The following is a 9,353-nucleotide window of genomic DNA, read 5'->3' as shown; positions in this document are numbered from 1 at the left end:
AGGGAGGGTGAGAGATTGGAACTTAGTCAATGCATGCACCCAGTGGGGGCCGATAATAATAATTGTGGTATTAAGTGCTTACTGTGTGCCAAGCACTGTACTAAATACTGGGGTAGGTGCGAGATAATCAGTCCACATGGGCCTTCCAAAAAGTAGGAGGGAGAACAGGTATTAAATCCCCATTTTGCTGATGAAGGAATTGAAGCACCAAGAAGGTAAGTGGCCTGCCCAAGGTCAAACAGCAGACAAATGGTAGAGCTGGGATTAGAACCCAGGCCCTCTGACTCCCAGGCCGTGCTCTTTGCATTAGCCATGCTGCCCATCCCAGAGGTAAGCCCCAGGTCACCAGCCGGGGCTAGCGTTTGGGTGGGATGTCGACTCTTCCCAGCTGTGCTAACCACCCCTCCTGACCCAGCCACTTCCTCTTTGCACGGGGCTGGGGAGGGACCCTCGAGCGAAATCTGAACAGTTTCTGGAGCGCCTACAAAAGGAGCTTCTGGAGGCCAGACAATGCGGAGGGTGGCTTGGGCCAACCCTGATGCAAGGCCCGGGTCTGACACCAACCGCCGCCTCCTCTCTTGGTCTCTCCCAGCTGCCTCTCAGCCCGGAACCTCTTAGGGCCCAAAAGACATTGCTTTTGGCACCTGGGCCCCAAGACAGTTGGTCACAGTCCCACAAAGAAATTCCTGACAGTGTTGAGGATTTCTCCTTTTCGGACACTTTATTTCATTAGCGCAGTTGATGGTTTTTCTTTATAAATAGCCCATCCACCCAACCCTCAAAGAGTTCCATTAAAGTGAAAGAGCCTGCCCTCTGGCTGGCAGACCCCGGGTACTTCCCACTGTCGATTCCTCTTAGCAAGCAGACGAGTGGGTGGTCCAGGAGGCAGGGTGGGTGTGGGAGACTTGGGAGAATGAGGAAAAGACAGTTGACCCGAGGAGGAAAGAAGGGGGAAAAACGAAAACAAGAAACGGAGAGACAGGGTGGAAGCTGAATTGGGGAGGGGGCTCAGAAGCACTTCCGGTGGACGATAGAGGGGCCGGCCTCGTCGTATTCCTGCTTTGTTATCCACATCTGCTGGAAGGTGGACAGGGAGGCAAGGATGGAGCCCCCGATCCAGACGGAGTATTTGCGCTCAGGGGGAGCGATGATCTGGTGGAGAGACAAAGACAGGAAGTAAGTAAATGCCCCTCTACTTGCTCTTCCTTCTTGAAGGTGATCTCACTGCCAATGGGGCAACAGTCTGTCGGGCCCAGCCTGAGGTGGCCAAGTCAGGCCACCCCAGGGCGGTGATAATCATTTATATTTACTGAGCACTTACTCTGTGCAGAGCACTGTACTAAGCCCTTGGGAGGATACAGTATCACGATATAGCAGTTGGTACCCACATTCTCTGCCCACATAATGCGGAGGTTATGTTCTTAAACCTCGCATTAAGGAAAATGCTGTCCATACAGATGAGCCTAATTAGGCGTGGCCTAATGCCAAAAACAAGAGCCTGGAGTCAGAGGACCTGGGTTCTAATCTAGGCTCCACTACTTGCCTACTATGTGACCTTGGGCAAGTCACTTCACTTCTCGGCCTCAGTTTCCTTAACTGTTAAATGGGGATTCAATTTCTGGTCTCCTTTCTATTTAGACTGTGAGTCCAATGTGGGATAGGGATGGTGTCCAACCTGATTAACTCGTATCTACTCCAGCTCTCAGAACCATAATTGACACATAAGTGCTTAACAAATACCATTAAAAAAACCAAAAGACCCTTCTAGATTGTGAGCCCCATGTGGGGCAAAGAATGTTTCTGGTCTGATTATATTAGTACGCTGCTTGGAAAAGAGGGAGTGCTTAACAAGTAGCATTAGAATCACGTCTTCAGAAATGGCATTGTATTTTATTCAGGCACACGTGGTTAGAAGAAGTAGAGTGGCTTACTGGAAAGAGCAAGGGCTTGGGAATCAAAAGACTTGGCTTCTAATCCCACCTCTGCCATGTATGTATCTGCTTTGTGACCTTGAGCAAGTCACTTAATTTCTCTGGGCCCCAGTTACCTACTCCTTCCGACTTAAACTGTGTCCAACCTGATTTTTTCAATGGTATTTGTGTTTACTATTTTCCAGACACCGTACTATAGACGGTGGGGTAGATACGAGCTAATCAGGTTGGACGCTGTCCCTGTCCCACATGGGGTTTACAGTCTTAATCCCTATTTTCCAGATGAGGTAACAGGCACGGTGAAGTTAAGTGACTTGCCCAAGGTCACGCAGCAGACAAGTGGCAGAGCTGGGGTTACAACCCTGGTCCTTCTGACTCTCAGACCCATGATCTAGCCACTAGGCCAAACTGCCACTATGAATGACCTGTATCTAACTCAGTGCTTAGATCAGTGCTTGGCCGAGAGCGGTTAACAAGTACTATAAAAAAAGAAGAAAACAAGGGCATTCTCTAACTCCTTAATAGTGTTCTGGCCAAAACTTGTAGTAAAATTGCCCATTATGGGAAAACGGGGTCCTCAACCAACAGTCCCATTGATTCTGGGGACTCGCATGTGGGTCTTTTAGTTTCCAGCTGACCCTGCCACTATTTCAACTGCTTTACAGATTATGTAAGTAAATAAGGGAAACATTGTCAACCAAACATTTAGAAAAAATTAAAATACCCTCACATTTTTCCTTTCCCTCGCTAAACAGTTCTGCCTACAGATTGGCATTCAATCCATGGTATTTACTAGGTGCTTACTGTGTGCAGAGTACCATATTAAGCGCTTGGGAGAGTTAGTACAATTGAATAGGAATATGTCTGTTTATTGTTGTATTGTAGTCTCCCAAGCACTTAGTACAGTTTTCTGCACACAGTGAGTGCTCAGTAAATACGAGTGAATGAATGAATGCATTAGTTGACGTGATCCCCAGCCTTCAAAGAGTATACAGTCCCCAAGTTGATAAGCGGATAATCCTTCTCCAGGATTACCTGTCAGGACCGCAATTGCTAGAGAAGACCTTTGCCCTGGATTGCCAAGGGTACATGACCTCAGAATTTGGCTCTTTTCTTTTTCTTTATGGTATTTGTTTGGGCATTTACTACATGCCAGGTATGGTACTAAATCCTGATCATCATCATCAGTAGTATTTTTGAGCACTTACTGTGTGCAGAGCACTCTACCAAATGCTTGGGAGAGTACAAGAGACTTGTAGAGGTGTTCCCCGACTTCGACAAGCTTACAGTCTAGAGACCCAAGATAATCAGGTTGGATAAGGTCCTTGTCCCACATGGGGCTCACAACCCTAATTCCCATTTTACAGATGAGGTAACTGAGGCACAGAGAAGTTATGAGACTTGCCCAAGGTCATGCACCCAGTGGGGGCTGATGATGATAACTGTGGTATTAAGCACCGTACTGAAGACCGGGGAAGGTGCAAGATAATCAGTCCCCCAAGGGGCCTTACAGTCTAAGTAGCGAATCCCTTGCCCGGGCTCCATCCCTTAGACCTCGCTGTTTCTCTTCCCAATGTCCCCCTAACCACCGCCCCCCCACTCCACTGCCAGAACCCTGTTCTCGACAGCCAAATCAGCTAATGCAGTCAAATGGTAATTTGAGCCCAGCCAGGAACCCAGATATTTTCTTAAACCTCTCTGAGGGGAGGCCCTCACTCCATGTTGCTCCCCTGGGCTGGCCTTCCTTAGTCCAATCTTCTCTCTGGCCCCAGGGTGGGGATTTTGGACCCGGAGATTTAAGCAAGATGCTGGCTGGAAGGTTGTTTCTTCTACCCTCAGGCCAGTCCTCCTGGCCACAGCTAGCTCATGCCATGCTCTCTCTTTCTCCCTCTTCCTCTTCTCCCTTCCACTCTCTCTCTTGCTCGCTCCCTCTTTTTATCCAGCCAGGACCAGCCAAGAGCTCTCCCCCTGGAGCTGGAAGCCAGTTGAGAAAATCACATTTGATAGTGTATTATTATTATTATTGTTATGGTATTTGCTAAGCACTTACTGTGTGCCAAGCACTGTCCTAAGCACTGGGATGGATACAAGGTCATCAGTCTCATAGCTTACGTAGGAAGGAGTAGGATTTAATCCCCATTTTACAGATGAGGAAACTGAGGCACAGTGAAGTGACTTGCCAAAGGTCACACAGCAGATGTGACAGAGTTGGGATTAGAACACGGGTCCCCTGACTCCCAAGCCCATACTCTTTCCTTTAGTCCACACTGCTTCCCAAGGCTTTTTCTTTTTGAGCTGCAGCTGACGTGGCTCCGGATGAGTCCCGATGAGTCCCAGCCTGGACAGGGAATGGCGCTCCCTCCTTCTCTCCCACCCTCCCTCTCTCCCTCACCTCAGCTGCTCCAGGACTCACACCCTTCAGGGAACGCAGACAGTTGAATCCAAGGCACGTGCCATTCTTGGCCCTTAACCAGTCCAGAACTGGGCGGAGCATACGACTCCACTCCGCCTGGTGTGAAAAGGGCCTCTAGCTTGGTGTGACTCTTGGATAGGGGATTCTAAGTTTCAAATTACAGCCAGAGGGCCGCTGCTCCAGGTGATTTTCCCCAGGGATTCTGGCTTCCCTTCCCTTTCCGCCTACCTTGATCTTCATGGTACTGGGGGCCAGCGCCGTGATCTCCTTCTGCATCCGGTCAGCGATGCCGGGGTACATCGTGGTCCCTCCAGACAGGACGTTATTGGCGTAGAGGTCTTTGCGGATATCGATGTCACACTTCATGATGGAGTTGTACGTTGTCTCATGGATCCCGGCGGACTCCATGCCTGCAGGAGGGGATGGGGGGCAGGGAGGAGAAGAGGTGTTGGCTTCTGCTGACTCCCTTATCCATGGGAGATCCACCCTTCCCAGGCTTGGCTTGAGGGGTCCGAGAAGCCTGGAGAGTGCTTCTTTTTTTTTATTATTATTTATTGTGTTTGTTATGCGCTATATGCCAGGTGCTGTACTAAGCTCTGAGGAGATACAAGCTAATCTGGATGGACACAGTCCCTGTCCCACATACGGCTCACAGTCTTAATCCCCATTTTACAGATGAGGTAACTGAGGTACAGAGAAGTGAAGTGACTTGCCCAAGGTCACACAGCAGACACGTGACTCAGCAAGAATTAGAACCCAGGGCCTTCTAATTCCCAGGACTCTGCTTTATCCACTAGAAATGCTACATCTGGTCCAAAGCTTCTGGGCTTCCCTCTTTGCAAGGGACAAGGAAACCCCCTTTCGTGTAGGGTCAGAGCAAAGCAGCATGGCCTGATGGTTAGAGAATGGGCTTAGGGAGTCAGAGGACCCAGGTTCTAATCCTGGTTCTGTCACTCATCTGTTGAGTGGCCTTGGGCAAGTAATTAAGCTTCTCTGGGCCTCAGTTTCCTCATCTATACAAAGGAGATTCAGTACCTGGCCTCCCTCCTACTTAGACTATAAGTCCCGTGGGGGACAGGGACTGCGTCCAACCTGATTGCCACTTGTATCTACCCCAGTGCTCAGTACAGTACTTGGCACATCTTAGCTCTTAATGAATACCACAGTTATTCTACTTCTTTTTATTATTATTAGAGCAACAACCAAGATTTGGACTTATTCTCTGTTTGCCTGCTCTATAGAGCCTGGCGTGGGCAGTCCTTTATCATTGTTTTTAACGGTAATTGTTAAGCACTTATTATGTGCGAGGCACTGTACTAAACACTGGGGCAGATTCAAGCTAATCAGATTGGACACAGTCCATGTCCCACATGGGGCTCACAGTCTTAATCCCCATTTTACAGATGAGGTAACCGAGGCGCAGAGAAGTGAAGGGACTAGCCCAAGGTCACACAGCAGACAAGGGGTGAAGCTGGGATTAGAAGCCAGGGCTTTTGACTCCCAGGCCCATGTTCTTTCCCATGAACTATGCTGTTCCTCACATGAGGCCAAGCTGCTTCTCCTCTGTCTTCCCCACTGAGCCCTTGAAATAAAGGGAGAGATGGAACTAGCCAGGGGGATAGAGAGGAGGAGGGAGCGAAGAGACAGAAGGGGGTAGGAAGAGGGGAAAGAGGAATAGCAATCCCTCTGCTGAGGTAGCAAGGCGATGGTCCGGGAGAGGAGAGGCCCCCCGAGATTTCTGTGTGGCTCCCCGCCTGGAGGGGCTCTGGCCACGGGCTCACCCACGAATGACGGCTGGAAGAGGGTCTCGGGACAGCGGAAGCGCTCGTTGCCGATGGTGATGACCTGTCCGTCGGGCAGCTCGTAGCTCTTCTCCAGGGAGGAGGAGGAGGCAGCCGTGGCCATCTCGTTCTCAAAGTCCAGGGCCACGTAGCCCAGCTTCTCCTTGATGTCCCGCACGATCTCCCTCTCCGCTGCGAGCCAGGGCAGAGAACGCCGGTCAGGGCTTCCTGCCTACCTGTCTTGCCTCCGGTTCCCCGCCCCGTCCATACTCTCCCCTGGCCCTCAAGGGGGGTAGTCAGTCAATAATATTTATTGAGCGCTTACTGTGTGCAGAGGACTTTACTGAGCACCTTGGGAAAGTCCAACACAACACTGTAATAAACACATTTGCTGTCCACAATGAGTTTACAGTCTAGAGGGTGATGACGGACATTAATACGTTAGGCATGCTAGACACGTTAGATGTGTTAAACATGTTGGATTTTACTAGTCCAGCCTCACACTCTCTCCCCGCCTCGTCTCCTCAGTTGGCTTGGGCCAGGGAGGATGGGGAGGTGGTGGTCCCCAGCCTCAGGGACCTTGAAGAAGAGACTGTGGGGGGACTGAGCCTGGGCGTCCGGAGCCCACGGGCCATACCGGTGGTGACAAAGGAGTAACCACGCTCGGTGAGGATCTTCATCAGGTAGTCGGTGAGGTCCCGGCCGGCCAGGTCCAGGCGCTGGATGGCGTGGGGCAGGGCATAGCCCTCGTAGATGGGCACGTTGTGGGTCACGCCATCTCCAGAGTCCAACACGATGCCTAGGGGAAGGGGGACAGACCGACTGGTGGTTCAAGGGGGAGAGGTGTTTCCATCTGGGGGCTGGTCACCCACCTGCCGCCATCCCAGGCCACCGGCCCCCAGCGAGAGTGGAGAGAGGATGTGCGGGGGGATGAAGGGGCCAGTTGGAGGTCCAGCCGCCTGTCTGGGGGTCTCACCAGTGGTGCGTCCGGAAGCGTAGAGGGACAGCACGGCCTGGATGGCCACGTACATGGCGGGGACGTTGAAGGTCTCGAACATGATCTGGGTCATCTTCTCGCGGTTGGCCTTGGGGTTGAGCGGGGCCTCGGTGAGAAGGGTGGGGTGCTCCTCGGGGGCCACGCGCAGCTCATTGTAGAAGGTGTGGTGCCAGATCTTCTCCATGTCGTCCCAGTTGGTGATGATGCCGTGCTCGATGGGGTACTTGAGCGTCAGGATACCCCGCTTGCTCTGCGCCTCGTCGCCCACGTACGAGTCTTTCTGGCCCATGCCCACCATCACTCCCTGGCCGGGGGAGAGGTCAGGCAGGGGAGACCGTCAGGGGAAGCCCCGGGCTCCCACCAGCGTTCGTCTCCAGCCGACGCCCTCCTCCCCCGCTTCTCCCCGCCCCCCGCCTGGGCAGCTGCAGCTGAGGAGCGGCGGAGAGGGCCAGCGAGTCAAGCAGGTGGTCCCAATGGGGGTCGGGGGAAGGAATGCATGACGCCGGACAAGGCTGGCTTGAAATATTTGGGAAGAACAAGGAAAGGGTGGACGGAGCCAGAGGGGAGGGAAGGAAGGAGCGAGTTGATGGAGACGGCTGGGGGGCGGGGGAACCTCAGCCTCTCGGTAGGCCTCCGTCCCCCGATCCTCAAGGGCCCAACCGTCCTCCCGTACCTGGTGGCGGGGCCGGCCCACGATGGAGGGGAACACGGCCCGGGGTGCATCATCCCCGGCGAAGCCGGCCTTCACCAGTCCGGAGCCATTGTCACACACCAACGCGGTGGTCTCGTCCTCATCGCACATGGTAGCGGGCGGGTGGGTGGGTGCTGTGTGCGAGAAGGGGTTAGTTCCCTCCCAGAGGTACCTGTCCTCCAATCGCCTTTCCCTCTCAGAGGCTGCTGCGGCTGCTCCTCTCCCATCCGTGCCCTCCCAGCCTCTATCTCCTCTATCCCACCGCCTCCCATCAGCTGTCTCTTCTCCCCACCTCGTCTCTCAGTCAATCAGTGGTATTTATTGAGCACTTACTGTGTGCAGAGCGCTTTACTAAGCGCTTGGTAGAGTCCAACACAGCAGAGTTGGTAGAAGCATTCCCCGCCCACAACGAGTTTACAGCCTAGTGGCTCCCTCCAACAATCCTTCCTTCCATTCACCCCTACAGGAAAACCTGGTGGGAGGTTTAAAAGGACACTTCTCCCTCAGAGACAAACAGGCCAACTGACCCAGAAGTTTCCTCCTTCTTAGCCGTGGTCGCTCAGCTAACCTGCCTCCCTCCGCCGCCTTTCTCTTTCCCCCATCTCTTCCCCGTCCTTTTCCCATAGGGGCGGACCTCTCTTTGGAAGAGTAGAAAGGGTCCTCATCTTAGGAAGGGGACAATAATAATAATATGGCATTTGTTAAGCGCTTACTATGAGCCAGGCACTGTACTAAAAGCTGGGATGGATTCAAGTAAATCGGGTTGGACATAGTCCCTGTCCCACGTGGGACTCACAGTCTCCCTCCCTATTTTACAGATGAGGTAACTGAGGCACAGAGAAGTTAAGTGACCTGCCCCAGGCCACACAGCAGACACATGGCAGAGCTGGGATGACCCATGACCTTTTGACTCCCAGGCCCGTGCTCTATCCACCACATCACGTTGCTTCTTAGAGAAAGCGGTCTAATAATGTTGGTATTTGTTAAGCGGTTACTATGTGCAGAGCACTGTTCTAAGCGCTGGGGTAGATACAGGGTAATTGGGTTGTCCCACATGAGGCTCACAGTCTTAATCCCCATTTTCCAGATGAGGGAACTGAGGCACAGAGAAGTTAAGTGACTTGCCCACAGTCACACAGCTGCCAAGTGGCAGAGCTGGGATACGAACCCATGACCTCTGACTCCCAAGGCCGGGGTCTAGGGCTGGGAGATGGCAGACAGGTTTCAGAGTCCAGATCTGGGGTCTCTACTGGGAATTTTTAGCTCTTTTCTGCTCTACTCAGAAGCAAGGTCTGGTCAGAGGCCTCAGACAGCTGAGGCCGGGAGCCCAGCCCCAAGAGCAACGGCTTCAACCCCCTGCTAGAAAGCCGGGGGGGGCGACCTCCATCGCTCTCATGGAGCTGACATCTGTCTTGGGCCTTTTCCCTTCCTCTCCCCCACCCTGGCCCCTGTCCATTCCCCAGGTCCGGCCAGCGAAGACCTAGAAGCTGAATCCTCCCCGACAGAAACCGGACCAGCCGGCTCCTCATTCACGAGGGCC

General features: G+C 52.8%; 1 protein-coding gene across 1 annotated transcript; it reads right to left on the bottom strand.

The window, feature by feature from the left end:
- Nucleotides 1-695: 695 nt before the first annotated feature.
- LOC100088994 (actin, alpha skeletal muscle 3) lies at nucleotides 696-7,924 on the bottom strand. Its single transcript, XM_029060586.1, has 6 exons — nucleotides 7,796-7,924; nucleotides 7,102-7,426; nucleotides 6,763-6,924; nucleotides 6,126-6,317; nucleotides 4,573-4,754; nucleotides 696-1,152 (listed from the first exon to the last, which is right to left on the bottom strand). Exons 1-6 carry the CDS (start codon nucleotides 7,922-7,924, stop codon nucleotides 1,009-1,011), a joined length of 1,134 nt encoding a protein of 377 aa, XP_028916419.1. The 3' UTR covers nucleotides 696-1,008.
- Nucleotides 7,925-9,353: the final 1,429 nt, after the last annotated feature.

The sequence above is a fragment of the Ornithorhynchus anatinus genome, chromosome 3 (genome assembly GCF_004115215.2).
Source record: "Ornithorhynchus anatinus isolate Pmale09 chromosome 3, mOrnAna1.pri.v4, whole genome shotgun sequence".
NCBI lineage: Eukaryota > Metazoa > Chordata > Mammalia > Monotremata > Ornithorhynchidae > Ornithorhynchus > Ornithorhynchus anatinus.
This window is presented reverse-complemented; position numbering and strand designations above follow the sequence as displayed.

Excerpts from the sequence above, each read along its gene's own strand:
- LOC100088994 (XM_029060586.1), bottom strand. The coding sequence starts at position 7,924 with ATGTGCGATGAGGACGAGACCACCGCGTTGGTGTGTGACAATGGCTCC. Across the intron at positions 4,755-6,125 it reads CTTCCAGCCGTCATTCGTGG|GCATGGAGTCCGCCGGGATC; the intron begins GTGAGCCCGTGG and ends CCCCTCCTGCAG. Across the intron at positions 1,153-4,572 it reads CCAGTACCATGAAGATCAAG|ATCATCGCTCCCCCTGAGCG; the intron begins GTAGGCGGAAAG and ends TCTCTCCACCAG.